This window comes from Ochotona curzoniae, unplaced genomic scaffold, assembly GCF_017591425.1.
Source record: "Ochotona curzoniae isolate NIBS_2020 unplaced genomic scaffold, NIBS_Ocur_1.0 scaffold_2587, whole genome shotgun sequence".
Lineage (NCBI taxonomy): Eukaryota > Metazoa > Chordata > Mammalia > Lagomorpha > Ochotonidae > Ochotona > Ochotona curzoniae.
In genome coordinates, this window is record NW_024467096.1 from 5,137,728 (window position 1) to 5,154,825 (window position 17,098).

At 42.5% G+C, this 17,098-nt stretch overlaps 1 protein-coding gene across 2 annotated transcripts in view; it reads right to left on the reverse strand.

Moving 5' to 3' along the window:
* LOC121171316 (leishmanolysin-like peptidase) overlaps nucleotides 1-17,098 on the reverse strand; it is a 54,987-nt gene that overhangs the window by 22,788 nt on the left and 15,101 nt on the right. For both annotated transcript variants that reach the window (XM_041002965.1, XM_041002964.1), the window contains exons 6-9: nucleotides 16,611-16,789; nucleotides 9,957-10,062; nucleotides 3,784-3,878; nucleotides 1,753-1,870 (exon numbers count right to left, since the gene is read on the reverse strand). In XM_041002965.1, coding sequence (XP_040858899.1) covers nucleotides 1,753-1,870; nucleotides 3,784-3,878; nucleotides 9,957-10,062; nucleotides 16,611-16,789 — 498 coding nt within the window. The remainder of the gene's footprint in view (nucleotides 1-1,752; nucleotides 1,871-3,783; nucleotides 3,879-9,956; nucleotides 10,063-16,610; nucleotides 16,790-17,098) is intronic.

The following is a 17,098-nucleotide window of genomic DNA, read 5'->3' on the forward strand; positions in this document are numbered from 1 at the left end:
TTTTTAATAGCATCTTTGTCTGGATATGGTCATTTTAATTTCATAAGAGTCTGGAATTATTATCTCCTCTTGAATTTTCTGGAAGAGTCTGGGAAGAACTGGTATTTCTTCTTCAAACATTTGATAGAATTCAAAATGAAGTCATTATGCTTTTCTCTGATGGGAAACTTTTTATTACTACATTTATGTTTGATCTTTCCTGATCCAGTCTTGGCAGACTGTACGTGTCTAGGAATTTACCCTTTCCTTCAAGATTACCCAGTCTGGTGGCAAATAACTGTTCGAAGCAACCTTGCTGATCCTTTGTATTGGTTGCAATACTTCTTTTTTCATTTTTTATTTGTTTTTCAGTATAGCTAAAGGTCTATTCATTTTAACTTCTGAAAGAACCCACTCTTTAACTGATCGTCTGTATTGTCTTTCTAGTCTCTATTTCATGTTTTCCTCAGATCGTTATTATTCCTTTCCTCTTGCTCAATTTAGGCTTAGTTTGTTTCTAGTTCTTTGAAGAATATCATTAGGAGGTTCTTAGAGGATTTTCACTTTTTTTAATGTAGGTCTTTATTGCTATAGACTTTCTGTTTAGATCTGCGCTAGTATATCCCATAACTTTTGTTATGTTGTAATTCCACTTTCATTTGTTTCAAGATATTTTCAAATTTCCTTGTAACGCTCTTCATTGACCCTTTGGTTGTTCAGGGGCATGTTGCTTAATTTTCATATGCTTGTGAATTTTTTCAAAAATTGTCCTGTTGATCTCTAGTTTATATCACTGTGGTCAGAAAAGATGCTTGATATTATCTCAACCTTCTTGAATACGCTGAGGCTTGTTCTGTGCCGGGATCCAACTACTTGTGCAAACTCTTGCTGCCCAAAGGTATACACTAGAAGCTGGAATTAAAAGTAGAGCTGACACCTGAATTCATCATTTGATATGGACTGCAGACACCCCAAATGGCATCTAACTGCTTCACCAGATACCTGCCCCTAGGACAACTGAAATGTGGGTATAAACTGCTCTTATTACAAATATAGTCCTTCTAGGAAAAAAAAAATTGTTCCTAAGAATGTAACTTCACTCACTGGATTATGTCAGTCCTGCAGTTAAAAATATCTAACAGTAAGCAAAGAGCTACATGTAGCAAAAACTTATATGTGGTTAAGGCAATAGAAAAAAAAGAACAGCCTTTTGTTATTTAATCGGGGGAAATGGTCCTTGCGAAGATTGATTTTATCTGTCAGTTTGGGTGGGTGATGGCTACACATTTGATCAAGCATTATCCTAGATGTCTTTGTGAAGGTGCTTTTGGAGGAGAGGAATATTTAAATCACTGGTTTTGAGTTAAAGCAGATTGCTCTGTTGCAGTCATCTGGAGCAAACCAACAGATGAACAATGTTTCTTCTTTCTCCCTCTTGCACACCATTCTTTCTCCCATTTGCATACCCTACCATTTGTGGTTTTTTTTTTAAAAGAACCTTGACTAACAAATCCTCCAAATTAAAGAAAAGGAGTTATGTAAATAGTTAGTATCAGTGATTCTAAAAGCTATCACAACAGAGTCATTCCAAATTTCTAATTTCTTGGATTTTCATTGGCATATTGCTTTATTCTATCACCTTTATATTGCTTTTCCTTCTATGCGGTCTGAAATTTAATCATAAATTCTTAAGCAATAATGAATAATAAGCAAAGGATATAATGAAACAAAAGGGTAGAAAGCCAACCAGACCTGAAATTCAACAATACTTACAACAACACGAGGTGTCACCAGAAGATACACAGTGTGACGAACTACTTTATTATCTCGAACATGCCACAACCTTTCCACTTTTCGAACTACTTTATCACTCCACTGATACAATCCAAGACTGTAATTACAGAATAAAACAAAGTCATTTTTATAAATTTAGCCACACTTTACATATAAAATATAAAAATCAATGTGAAATCAACATACTTATGGGCTTACTACGTACCAAGACCATGTAAAGTACTTTATAAGCATTTTCTAATTTAACCTTTTCAATAACTCCATGAGATTACCAACCCTACTTTTAGGTAAACAAAGAGAAACTTTCCGTGGCCAGAATGGGCCAGCTTTTGTCTGATCTCAGAAGCTAAGCAGGGTTGAGTCTGGTAAGTACTAGGATGGGAGAGGCAGTTTAGGGAGATGACATTACCTTGTTTGGGTTCACATGGCTAAAAATGGCCTAACTATTTCCTTTTCACAAATTAGGTAAAATACAAGAAAGCACAGAAACATAACCAAGTATAAAGGGAAAAATTAAAAGCATAATGAAGTAATTCAGTGGAAAAGTAGAATTTATTTAATTACTGCACTATGAAACTTGTTCTACATTGAGGGGAAAAAAAAAAGGTTAAATGCCTATTTCACACCTTACACAAAAATAGATACTTCTGACTCGTTATGCTTAAGATCAGTTAACATGTAAATATTGCCATGTATAAGCAATAATTATTTTTTAAAATTTTATTTTTATTAAAAAGGCAGACTTAGAGAGAGAGATGGGAAAGAAGATCTTCCATCCACTGTTCATTCCCCAAGTAGTTACAACAGCCAGAACTGAGATCTGAAGCAAGGAGCCAGGAACCTCTTCCAGGTCTCCCATATGGGTCCAGGATCCCAAGGATTTGAGCTATCCTCTGCTGCTTTCTCAGGCCTTAAGCAGGTGGCTGGATGGGAAGTAGAGCAGCTGGGACATGAACAGGTGCTTACAGGTAGAGGTAGCTGGCTGAGCCACCATGCTGGTCCTCAGGCAATAATCACTAAAAAGACAAAATAGAACCTACCCACATTTTCTCAACACTGACTATACGGAAAAAATAAACTAAGTTCAACGTGTTGAAAAGTACCCCTCCTGGCAAGAGGAGGCCTGGTTTGTCTACATCTTGATTTCTTAATGAAGGGATCAAACTAAAAGGTCTCACTTCATCCTGTTTTTTTTTTTTTTTAAATAAGATTTATTTTTGTTTTTTATTGGAAAGTCAGATATACAGAGAGGAGGAGAGACAGAGAGGAAGATCTTCCATCTGATGATTCACTCCCCAAGTGACTGCAACAATCAGAGCTGTGCCGATCTGAAGCCAGGAGCCCGGAGCTTGTTCTGGGGTCTCCCACGTGGGTGCAGGTACCCAAGGCTTTGGGCTGTCCTTGACTACTTTCCCAGGCCACAAGCAGGGAGCTGGATGGGAAGTGGAGCTGTCAGGATTAGAACCGGTGCCTATATGGGATCCTGGCATGTGCAAGGCAAGGACTTGGGCTGCTAGACCACCACGCCAGGCCCACATTTTCACTTCTAACCTTGTTTTAATCTCCACATTTCCTTAGCTTATCCACAAAACACTATTACTTATGACACTAAACATGGTATAGTTGTCTAATTTTATTCCCAGTAACCTTTCAAAAGAGAAGTACAGGGGCTGCCATTTAGTGTGGTTAAAACACAAGTTCAGACACCCAACTCCACACTGGGGTGCCTGAGGCCAATATTTGGCTACAGCTTTGGTATCCATTTTCCTTTTTTTGTAGACCCTAAACAGGCAATAGTGATCATTCAAATAGTCAGGTCCTGGTCACCGATGTGGAAAGATATGAATTCAATTCCTGGCTCCTGACTTCACCCTGGACCAATGTTTGTCTTTGGAAATATTTGGGGGAGTGAATCAGCTGCCGACAGGAACAAGCATACACGCATACACTCATTCTCCTCTGTGCCTCCAAAATCAATAATATTTTCTTCTGAAAAGAAAAAAAAAATACCTGTAATTGAAAGGTGGGAGACCATCTGCAAACCTCGAAGTTAGAGGGTTTCCATCTTTATCATGGTAGAATGCAAACAGCCCAGCAGAGAAACCCTACAAGGAAAAGTTCAAAAGGTCTGAGTGAAAAACACCAATTTTTTACTACATATTTCATAACACACCTGCTATCCAAAGACATCCCTGATCAACAACACTGCTAGAGGAATTTCTCTCACAGTGCGGGCTGTGTAACATTACGTAGGTCATGTTTATACATCAGACTATTTACTTGGAGTAAACATCTGCAATAACATTTTTTCACACAGTTTTTTAAAATTATGCGCAGTAAACAAGATGAACATCAATTACAATGCTATAAAGATCTTTCAAATACCATTAGAGTGAAAAAAAAAGTCTAAGAGCACCAGCTAGGGCCAACACCACGGCTCAGTGGGCTAATCCTGCACCATCAAGTACTGCCATCTTATAAGGGCACCAGTTCAGTCCTGGGTGCTCCATTTCCAATCCAACTCCCTGCCAACGAGTCTGCGAAGGTAGCAGAGCAAAGTACTTGAGCTCCTGCACCCACTTGCGAGACCTAGAAGCGGCTATTGGCTCCTGGCTTGGATCAGCTCAGCTCCGGCAGCTGTGGCCATTTGGGAGTCAGCAGATGGAAAATCTTTCTGTCTCTCTTCTTTGTAAATCTGCCCCTCCAATAAAAATTAAAATAAAATTTTAAAAAGCACCAACTGCTGTGTTTTCTAATTCCTCTGTCTGCTTTTTTTTTTTTTTAAAGTTTGGACCTTGCTCCTCATTTAAAGTTTGGGCCAAATTCTTTGCCCTGTGGTGCCAGCATCCCCACGGGTGCAGGTTCATGTCCCAGATGCTCTACTTTTCATTGTGCTTCCTGCTTATGGCCTATAAAGACAGTGGAGGATGACCCTGCACCCACACCAGGGAAACCCGGAAAAGGATCTTGGCTCCTGGCTTCAGATAGGCTCAGCTTCGGCCACTGTGCCCACTTGAGGATTAACCAGTAGATGGAGAATAGAGACTCTCTCCCCATCTCTCCATCTCTGTAAATCTGCCTTTTCAATAAAATAAATCTTAAAAAAAAAGTTTAAAATTTTTAAGGAGATAATTTTTTCATAATCTTCAAATTCATATTCTCTATTTCTCCTTTCTCAAATAGATGCAGGAAGAGACCAAAACCCCACAATTATTACCATTTGATATCTCCTACTTCATTATTGAGATTTCTCTTCTTGCTTGCTTTCTTAATACAATAACAACAACAAAAAAAGCACTTTGTAACACTTCTTCATGTTTTATACATTGTGAATGTTATAGCTTATATCCAAATGATTTCTATGGCAACTTTCTTTGCTGACATTAACTATGGTCTCCATGTCATTCAAGTCTTGACAAAATGACTAATGAAATCCAGATTATTCTTTTGTTCCTACATGTTTTCTTCTTTAAAATCTTTAAGATGAAAAGGAAAAGTAATGGAGTTAGTCAAGAAATAAAGTTCACTGAAAAACAGCTCAGAATGTTATAATTTGTCTCATTCTTTAATACTCCAACTATATTTTCTTTCAACTTGAACAAAAACAATTTAGCAGCTTAAAAATTTATCCAAGGCTCAGAGGTTGACAGCGGTTGGCATATGTAACTTTACAGGGAAGACTGTGTTAATTATGTAATGCTTACTTCTCAAAAGTTTCTGACGTTTAATCTACACAAGAAGTAAAAATGTAAAAAAGTAAAAAAAAACATGATAGAAACTCATGTTTCCTCTGTAAGAGTATTGTGATGCCAGTTTTGTCCTGTTGTTTTTTTTTTTTAAAAGAAACCACTGGAAATTAATATTGCTGAAGCCCTATAATTTCATTTCTTTCTCTTTCCTCTCCCAAAAAAAAAACACTACCTCGAAGTCAGGGTGTGTAATTGTCAAGAGATGTTTTCCATAATGGAGTGCCTGGTCCAAATTCTAAATATAACACTTCTGAACCTTGACCCTGCTAAGGCAACTGGCCAGGCGGTGGTCAGTCCAAGTCCTTAGGGCTCTGTCATCTGTCTGGGGGACCGGAACGGGTCTGTGTTCCTGACTTTAGCGTGGCCCAAGCCTGGCTATTGCAGGTAGTTGGGGTTAGTCAACCAGCAGATAAAGTCTCTCTCCTTCTGTCATTCTGCCTTATAAGTTACATATATTTCTCTGGTTTTCTTAGCATCAAGTGTCTAAAGTTCCTATGGCTGAAAATGTTACTTAGAACAATACTTGCCTTTCACTACAATTAGCAGGTTATTGAAACATTGTTTTTGTTTCAATAAAAGGAGAAGTGGAGTGAGCAATGGGCCTAATAGTTACAATGCCTGTGTCCCAGGTCAGAGCACCTGGGTCAATAGTGGACTCGGGCTGCTCACTCAAGATTGCGTCTAGTGAAGATCCGGGCATGCGGACAGGGGTGATGATTCCAAAAAATGGGTCTGTCCTACCCATGTCAGAAACATGCTTTGAGTTCTTGGCCTCTGGCTTCACCCTGTGCTCACACACCCAGCTGCTGTGGGCATCTGGGAGCAATTCAGCACAACGGAACTCCATTTCTTTGCCTTTCAAATAAGTAAGTGAAATTTAAAAGCATGACAGGAGACAGGCATTTCAAGTCAGACTCTCCTAACTTGCAGAGCATGAGCACTCCCTGGCTGCACTCCATTTTTCACCTGCTTATCTCGTGTGTTTGCTGATGTAGACTGTGGTTGGGATTTCACTGTTACACATGCTTGTCACCAAGAATCACAATGGCCACTAACAGTTCACCAAGCACAATGTGAATTTTCATTAGATTTTCAAGAAAAAAAATTCATTGTATGAAGGGACTTAAATGTTTCTGGAAGCTGGCACAGTGACACAGCTGACTAATCTTCCATCTGTGCAGTCAGCATCCCAAATGGGCACCAGTTCAGAGTCCAAGCTGCTCCACTTCCTATCCAGCTCTCTGCCAGTGGCCGAGGAGAGCAGTGAAGGATGGCCTGAAGCCTTGGACCCTGCACCTCTGTGAGAGCCCTGGACAAAGCTCTTGACTCCTGGACTTGGATTAGCCCCAGCTCTGGCCATCGCGATAATTTGGGGAATGAATCAGGGACTGAAAGAGTTCTCTCTCTAACTCTTTCAAGTAAACTAATCTTTTTTTTTTTTTTTTTTAAAGATTTATTTTTATTATTTTTTATTGGAAAGGCGGATATACAGAGAGGAGAGAGAGAGAGGAAGATCTTCCATCCAATGATTCACTCCCCAAGTGAGCCGCAACGGGCCGATACTATGCCGATCCGAAGCCAGGAGCCTCTTCCGGGTCCCCCACGCGGGGGCAGGGTCCCAAAGCTTTGGGCCGTCCTCAACTGCTTTCCCAGGCCACAGGCAGGGAGCTGGAAGGGAAGCGGGGCTGCCGGGATTAGAACCGGCGCCCATATGGGATCCCGGGCGTGCAAGGCGAGGACTTAACCACTTGCGCCACCGCGCCGGGCCCTCAAGTAAACTAATCTTAAAAAAAAAAGTTTGTGGAAAGGGAAATAAAAGATAAATGTGGGGCTGGACACGTGGCACAGTGGTTAAGACACAGCATGAGATGCTCACATTCCATACCAGAATAACTGGGTTGGAGTCTTGGCTCCATCCCGATGCTAGCTTCCTGCTAATATGCTCTCTGGAGTCCAGCAAGTGATGGCTCAGGCAGGTGGGTCCCCACCACCCATGTGAAGACGTGGAATGACATCCGGTTCCTACCCTCAGCCTGACCCAGACTTAGCTACTGAAGGCCTGCAAGGAATAAACCAACATATAAGCGATGTCTGTATGTCTCTCTGCTTTCGTCTTTCAGTCTCTGTGCCTTTCAAATAAGTTTTTTTTTTTTCTTTTTTAAGACTTATTTGATTTTGGGCCCGGTGGTGTGGCCTAGCAGCTAAAGTCCTAGCCTTGAACGCGCCAGGATCCCATATAGGCGCCGGTTCTAATCCCAGCAGCTCCACTTCCCATCCAGCTCCCTGCTTGTGGCCTGAGAAAGTAGTCGAGGACAGCCCAATGCTTTGGCATCCTGCACCCGTGTGGGAGACCTGGAAAGAAGTTCCTGGCTCCTGGCTTCAGATCGGCACAGCTCTGACTGTTGCAGTCACTTGGGGAGTGAATCATCAGATGGAAGATCTTCCTCTCTGTCTCTCCTCCTCTCTGTACATCTGACTTTGCAATAAAAATAAATAAATCTTAAAAAAAAAATTTATTTGATTTTTATTAGAAAGTCAAATATACAGAGAAGAGAGACAGAGAGGAAGATCTTCTGTCCGTTGATTCACTCCCCCCGTGGCTATAATGGCCAGAGCTGTGCCAATCTGAAGCCAGGAGCCAGAAGCTTCTTCCAGGTTGCCCACGCGGGTGTAGGGACCCAGGGCTTTGGATCATCCTCTACTGCTTTCCCAGGCCAAAAGCAGGGAGCTGGAAGGGAAGCAAAGCAGCCAGGGTACAAACCAGCACCCATATGGGATCCTCACGCATTTAAGGCGAGGACTTTAGCTGCAAGGCCTCCATATCAGGCTCTTTCTAGCTTTTAATAAAGGTTTTTAACAACATAAAATTTATTTTAGTGCACAAAAAATTCAACTCCATGCATAAACATAAAGCACCAGAGCCACCACTAGCTGCCTCTCAGGTGTACTTCAGCAGAAGCCGGGACTGGAAGTGGAGCCGGGACTTTGACCCACCAGTCCTAACTCGAGTCTTAACCTGTGCATTGAACACCCACTCCCAGCCCTACAAATCTGATAAAGTACCCATGTGTTCACTGCTACTACGGTGATTTTACACATAAGGCTAAAACTGAGGCTTTCACAAAGGCTAGGTCATTTGTCTCCGATCCATTTTCAGCGACATAGTTAAAAAGATTCCTCCCTCTCTGTCATGGCATTTTTTTCCTGTTATTTTCTAAATACACAAATGGCATTAACAGAATATTTCCTATAGTCCACAGAAAATTATTTTAATTCCCTAGACGTACTTAGTAAAAGTCTAGCATCTTGAACAACCGAGAAAAGAAAGGAGAAATTCTGAATCACTTAGTTTACATAAATTTTAGAAAATCCAGACTTTAAGAAATGACCTAAACAGCAGCTATAATAAGCACATCAGTTATCACTGTAGAGCAAAATACATTTTTCTACCTAGTACTTATTTTAATATTTTATTTAATATTTACCTTATTTATTTGAAAGCATAACAGAGTTGGGACAATGTGAAAAAGAGAAAGATCTTCTATCTGTTGGTTCACTTCCCAAATGGCTTCAATGGCCAGGGTGGGGCTAAATCAGAACAGGAGCCAGGAGCCAGGAGCTAGGAGCCAGGAACCCCAGCCTGGTCTCCTATGGGAGTGACAAGGGCAAACGCACTTGGGCCATCTTATGCTACCTTCCCTGGCACATTAGCAGAGAGTTGGATTACAAATAGAACAATCAGGACTTGAACAGGCTCTACAAAATGGGATGTGGTTGTTGCAAGTGGTGGCTAAACCTGCCAAGCCACAACACTGGCCTCCTAAAACATTTGTTGAGATTCTTTTTTTTTTTTTAAGATTTTATTTTATTTTTATTGGAAAGGCGGATATACAGAGAGGAGAGACAGAGAGGAAGATCTTGCGTCTGATGATTCACTCCCCAGGTGGCCACACAGCTGAAGCTGAGCCAATCCGAAGCCAGGAGCCTCTTTCAGGTCTCCCACACGGGTGCAGGGTCCCAAAGCTTTGGGCCATCCTCGACTGTTTTTCCAGGGAAAAAGCAGGGAGCTGGATGGGAAGCGGGGCTGCCAGGATTAGAACCAGGACCCATATGGGATCCCGGGCGTTCAAGGTGAGGACCTTAACCACTGTGCCAATGTGCCGGGCCCTTTTATTAAGATTCTTAATCCTTCTCTCAAAAATTCTACTTACCTAATGGAATTATGATTTTAGTTGTATTAGACAGCAAAAGTTCAACTTAGTCGCTATTCTAATCATTGAAAATTCTGTACTGGCAGAGAACTAATTAACCAGGCTTCACTGAATATAAGAACCCAAACAATGTCAAAATTTAATATATGCATCAAAATAACAACATAAGAGCATAACAAGCAGAAAATCAAAGGAAAGAACAGTAAATGACAACAGAATTTACCAGGGCATGAATAATCTCATGTTTCACTGTGGACAGCATCCCAACAAACTCCTGAGGCTGGGTAGAGATCATATTTGGACACAGGTTAGCATATCCTGCTATTGGCCTGTTAAAACAGACATTGGATTTTTTTTAAATTATATACCAGAACAATATTTCTAACCTACACTTCTCTATCACAATTGCTCCGACATAAAAATTTACACTATTATCAACTGTAATTCTACACTCTAACAGCTTTTGCTACCTGTACTTTCAAGTCATACACTTTGCTTTCCCATAACATAATAAACCGTTAACACTTTCCTTAAAAGGAATATAGTTTATTATTGTTCAATGTGAGTTTTTAAAATATGTTTTAAAAATATATCAATATAATATGTTAAAAGGAAATGAGAGAAATATTTAGCACTATTTTACTTGCAAAATACATATTTGGCTACAGCATTTCTTTCAGCCAAGAGATAAATAGAAAGAAAAATCAGATATATCACAGGCCAATAAGCAAAGTGTTAGGTTGCTAAAAGGTGCCACACTTTTTCTCCATTTTCCTTGTCCCTTTCTCCTGCCCCAACACTGCTTACATTCACAAAGGAGTTATTACCTTCCCATCACCTTTTTTCAATTCCTATACCTTTTAGAATACAGAACTACACAGTTTTCTCTGCGCCCACAACCACAGAGCCCATAAGAACTCAGTCAAGCACAATGGGCAGATTGCTGTTTTTCAAAAGCAAAGGCAATTTAACATGGCTAAGGAACCCAAGGTTCTTAGGTCACCCCAAGGTAATATTTTACCACAGAAATAACCACAGGCGTCCAAGCCATGGCATAGCTATCTAATCCTCTGCCTTTGGCATGAGCACCACATAGAGGTGCCAGTTTGAGTCCCAGCTGTTCTACCTTCTGGTCCAGCTCCTTCCTTATAGCCTGGGAAGGCAGTGGAGGATGGAATAAGTCCTTGAGCCCTTGCACTCAAATGCAAGACCCACAGGAAGTCCCCGGCTCTCGGTTCCGAACAGACTCAGCTCTAGCCACTGCAGCTATTTGGAAACCAGTGGATGGAAGATCTCTCTGTGTCTCTCTCCTTCTCACTAACTTTTCAAATAAAAATAAATCAATCTTTAAAAAAGAACTGGGCCCAGTGGCGTGGCCTAGCAGCTAAAGTCCTCGCCTTGAATGGACCAGGATCCCATATGGAGGCTGGTTCTAATCCTGACAGCTTCACTTCCCATCCAGCTCCCTACTTGTGGCCTGGGAAAGCAGTCAAGGACGGCCCAAAGCTTTGGGACCCTGCACCCATGTGGGAGACCTGGAAGAGGAAGTTCCTGGCCTGGCTTCGATTTGGCGCAGTACCGGCTGTTGCGGTCACTTTGGGAGTGATTCATCAGATGGAAGATCTTCCTCTCTATATATCCGACTTTGTAATGAAAATAAATGAATCTTAAAAAAAAAGAAAGAAAGAACCACAAACCCATCAAATGATGACTGCCTATTTACAAAGAACATTTATTTCATTCTAAATTTTAGAAAAGGAGAAGGGGCTAGTGTTCTGGCACACAGGTTAAGCTACAGCTTTAGATCCAGCATCCCCTGTCAGTAGACTAGAGTGCTAGTTAGGGCCTGCTGCTCCACTTCCAATCTAACTCCCTGCTAGTGTGGCCAGGAAACCAGCAGATGATGACCAGTACTTGGGCCCTGGCACGCATGCAGAAGACCCACACTGAAGCTCCAGGCACCTGGGTAAATCTGGCTCAGTCCCAAACCAATACACCCATTTTGAGGAGAAAACCAGAAGATGAAAGATCTGTCTCTTCCAGTCACTCTGCCTTTCAAATAAATAAAATCAATCCTTTAAAAAATTCTTTAAAAATTGTTGTAAAGACCCCTAAAATAGGAAAAGGATGTTACTGCCAGTCCTGAAACTTTGGAGGCTACAGCATTGAGAACATAGCATCTGTGTCTGCCTTTCCAACCATGGGTCCTCTGACACAGGGTCTGCTGATGTGGATTCTGGGCCACAGGTACACGTGGCTTTCCCCAACGAACAGCCTTTTCCCCACCTCATTCTTTCACTAAAGTCTACCAATGCTCAGGGAACCACAAAAATTTCCCTTTTCCAGAGGCCTTCCTTGTCCAAGTGATCAGGACAAATTGCTCCCTCTTATTCACTTTTGTGTTATAGCACTCTTGGTTTTTTTTTTTCCTACAAAGTATTTAAAACATGAAGAAACTAATATTTATCTGCTAGCATGTTAACTGAAGTCACTCTCGCTCTGCAGTGAGCTCCATGAGGCAGAGTGCCTGTCTGCTTCACTGACCTAATCTGCTGCTGCGCTCATTTCGGCAACACATATACTAAAAACTGGAACGATGGATACCTCATCTGCTGGCAACATAGAAGGCACTACACAGAACCAAAGTTTCATCTTCCTCAAATTTAAAATAAAATGAGGATGTTGCTTTTTCATCAAATATCAACACTCCTAGAATAAATCAAAATCTTTCTTTCAATATATGTAATTATGGAATAATACTATGGCAAACTGTTTTCCAATATTTTGAGACTTAACAGCAGATCCAAAATGGAATTTCATATGTGCATGTAAACCACATGGTTGAATTCAAATGAAGATAAAGAAGCATGATTTTGTAGCGATCAAAGACACCTACTGTTAAACAGTATTTCTCAGGGCCTACCATGATGGGCTCACATGGCTGAATCCTCACCTTGCAACTGCTGGAATCCCACATGGCTGCCATTTTATGTCCTGGCTGTTTCACTTCCCATCCAGCTCCCTGCTTGTGGCCTGTGGCAGCAGTGGAGGATAGCCTAAAGCCTTGGGACTCTGCAACTGGTGGGATAGCCAGAGGAAGCTAATAGCTCCTGACTTCAGATCAGCTCAGTTCCAGCCATTGAGGCATTGTAGGGAGTGAACCAGTGGACAGAAAATTGTTTTCTTGGGCCCAGCACAATGGCCTAGTGGCTAAAGTTCTAGCCTTGAATGCATCAGGATCCCATATGCGCATCAGTTCTAATCCCGGCAGCAAAACTTCCCATCCAGCTCCCTGCTAGTGGCCTGGGAGAAGATGGCCTAAAGCCTTGGGTTTCTGCACCCGTGTGGCAGACCTGGAAGAAGCTCCTGGATCCTGACTTCAGATCGGCTCAGTCCAGCCACTGCAGCTGCTTGGGGAGTGAACTGTCGGATGGAGGATCTTTCTCCCTGTGTCTCCTCTCTGTATATCTGCCTTTGTAATAAAAATGAATAAATCTTAAAAAAAAAAAAAGATTATTTTCTCTGTATTTCTTTCTCTTTGTTGATCTGCCCTTCCAATAAAAATAAATCTTAGAAAAAAAACCAAAACCCTTAACCAAGTAACTTAATCATTGAGGTAGGTAGCACTTCAAATACCACACTTGCTAGATTACTGAGAAAATACCATACATTCAGTGACAACTTCTCAGGAAAAAAATACACACTGGCACACAAGCAACCATGAAAACACTCAATTCTTTCTTCTGCACTAGCGCAGCTCACACTGGACACCAAGGTTTCTCAACAGTCTAAACTTGTGAGTGGATTTTTTTCATCAACAACAATCACGGTAACACGCTGCTTTAGATGACACTGTCATCCTTAGACATCCAGGGGCTGCTTCCTGGACCGCCCCCGGATATGAATGAGAAAATGCTCAAGGCCAGTACATAAAATGCCATGAAATTCACATACAACCTAGTTATATCCTTCCATATACCTCAAACCAGCTTTACATTACTTGTAATGTAAAATATAACATCAATATTATGCAAATTGGTGTTTTGCTATAAATTTTGGGAGATAATGACAAGTAAAAAAGTTTGTGTATGTTCAGTACAGACATAACTTTTCCCCCAAATATTTCTGACCCAGTGTTGCTTGAAGAGAAGGATGGGGAACCTGCAGATTGGGAGGTGGGCTGTACATGCTGCTGCTTTGACATTCCTTACAACCTACAGCACTGACCATGTCAACCTCAAGTGCTTTCTGTATATTGCCTTCTCAGTTCAACTAAGTTTCAGTTCCTTCCTGTGCTAATTCTGTATAAGGTCTGCTACTCTTTCAACAGACAAATATTTATCATCTCTGCAATGGTCCTTAGTTGTGTATAAATTAGACACACTACCCAATCCTAGATTTGAGACAATTATGTACAATAAATTCTGAGACATATGGTCATTTCTACTAACTTTAACTGACTTGTCTGCTCTGTGACAGGCTGTCTTCTACATTTATAACTTTTTCTTTAAAAGATTTACTTTTATTGGAAAGTCAGATATACAGAGAGGAGGAGAGTAAGAAGGAAGATCTTCTGTCCGTTGATTCACTCCCCAAGTGACTACAACGGCTGGAGCTGAGCCAACCCAAAGTCAGAGGCCCAGAACCTCTTCCAGGTCTCCCACTAGGGTGCAGGGTCCCAAGACTTTGGGCTGTCCCCGATTGCTTTCCCAGGCCACGAGCAGGAAGCTGCATGGGAAGTGAACTGGGATTAGAACTGGTGCCCATATGGGATCCCTGTGTGTTCAAGGCTTGGGTGTTGCGGTCCAGCCTGGTTCTGCCCTGCACATATTTGGCCCTCACCTAAACCAGTGGGAGCTGCAGCCTAGTTGGAGCGACCCACAATAACCCCCACCAGGACCGCCCCTACCCTGGTTTGCCAGTAAGTGTAGCAGTAATCCAGTCTGTCCCACACCCCATTCCACCCCAGCCACTGTTTAGTTTTATGTCCTCCCGTGGAAGTGGTAACCCAAGAGGGATGAGCCCACTATTACCCTCCCAGGCCTCTCCCACTCCCAGATTCCAGTTACTGCTGCCCAACTAAACCTCGCCCACTTTAATTCTGTTTGCACCAGTAGGAATAATCAGCCCAGCTCGGCTTTTCCCTGATCTAGTCCACATGAGGCACGCAGGTGTGGTAGCTCTGCCTAGTCTGGTCTGCCCCCATCCCAGCCCATGCTCTCCTGCGGAAGTAGCTATCCTGCAAAGGAACCCTCCCTTATTCCCCTGCTGGCTCTGCCTACTTCCTTTCTTGTTCTCAGGCTGGTTGGACGCTGCGGTCCCCTCTGGTACAGGCAACCTCACCTCGGCATTCCATATTGTGCACTAGTCTTTGTTGCGACCGAACCTGGGTCAACCCACACTGGTGCCTGGATTTGCCAGTGGATGACGTGGACAGATTCAGCCTGGTCTTGCCCCCACGTCTGCCAAGTGTATGCCAGTGGGTAGCTTTCCATGGCCTTTTCTGGGCTGTTTCCTATCATGTTTCTTGCGCTGACCTGTCGGGTCTGTGTCCTGCCAGAGGACTTGCCCAGGCTCCTCCATCAGAACCTCTCCCAATGCCAGGTTACACGCTTACCAGTGGGTCCATGAGCCAACCATACTCAGTCCACCTCCTGTCATAGCAGGAACTGTGGCTTTTCCTGACTGGCCTTCCACCCAATCTGGTTCTTGCTGTTGGATGTTCCGGCCCAGCCATGGTTTGTCCATACCTATGTATGGCTCACACATGGCTCAGTAGGGGTTTGAGACCTTGCCTAGTCTATCACACATCTGCCCTGGTCCTCCAGAACACCAGGGGGAGTCGGGGTCCAGCCCGGTTCGGTGCATCCAATCCCAGTCCACACTTGTGCCAAGGGAGACTACAACTGTATCCAGATCAGAACGCAGCCCCCCTTCCAGGCCATGCACCTCTTTGTGGGAACCTCAGCCCAGCTAGGGTTGTCCCCTTTGCTCCCCAACCGAGTCTGTTCCCAGCCATAGATCACTCGCATGCCAGTGGTTGCTCTGACTCAGCTTGGCACAGCTCCTCACCTGTCCCGACCTCTGCCTTAGACACTGTGGCTTCGTGTCCCTGGCTCCTGCAGACCAGTAGGTACAAGAGCCTAGCCTGGCATGACCTTTGCTCCCTCCTGGTTTCTAGTTTTACTTGTGGGCTAAGGTTTGCTCATTCGTACCAGATCTGCTCTGTTCCCTACCAGCTGACACATTACCCAGCCGTTGGAGCTACTTTTGCAGGACAAGCCCCAAGCCCAGGCTTCTGCATGGACTGCACATTTATAACCTTAAATTTTAAATTTAAATTTATGTAAATTTAAATAGCTTTTAAATTTTATAATTTTAAAGCTGAGCTACCTTCATTGTGAACAATTTTTAAAATCTTCTGTAAGTAATGAAGAAGACTGAACTATTAAGTGATGATTTAGCTATGGGAAGCATATTCTATATAACAAATGATAGGGCGTTTACACAGTCATTTTTAACATCTCATAGTTTTAGAACAATAGTGCTAAATTTAAGTTCAAATTGGTTCCATAGCGAGACTGATTCCTTTACCTCAAAGGAAAGGTCTTCAGACAGACAACAGACCTTTTCTCTGGAGTTGGTGGGCACAAAAGCAGCAGACGGTAACAAGAAGAGTGACGGGAGTGGAGTGAGGAGAAGAATGAAAGTTTCCACTTTTTCATCTGACCAAACATGTCTTTACTATATGAACAATGGTCCTCCTGACCCCCACATCCTCACCCCAGAACAAGCAGAGCTACCCCTTACTACCAGAGGCAGTGTGACACAGTTGTCACAGTAGGGCTTGGGAAGCAGGTGTCAGAGGAAGGTTTACCTGTCCATTGTGGCTTCCTGCTGACAGTAGGCTGCATACGAGATGATGTTCTCATGGCTGCACCTCTCAGTGGCCAGGGCACCAACGTAAAGAACAAAGTCTGCATCCTGGATGCCTTCATGCTCTTGCACACCCACTGCTTCGTGGGCACACTTACCCCCACGGCAGATCCTGCACTTCTGTTCTCACGGAATCAACAGAGAGCCAGAGACAAGGTTAGCCACAGGGACAGTTCATCTTACATTGACTCCAGGCCACATTACAACTTCATCTTCATTTACTAACCCTGAACTTTCAGCAAAATCAAAATCTGCCCTCTGCTCTGTTCCTACATCAAATTTTGAACTTCATGAAAATTTCTGCTTTTATAAGATTATAATTCCATACTCTCATTTAAAATAAACATCTGCAAACAAAATAAACAGTTGCTATTATGATTAAACAACTAAAAGAAAAAAATTCAAAACTCTAAAACCAAATGAAAGGAC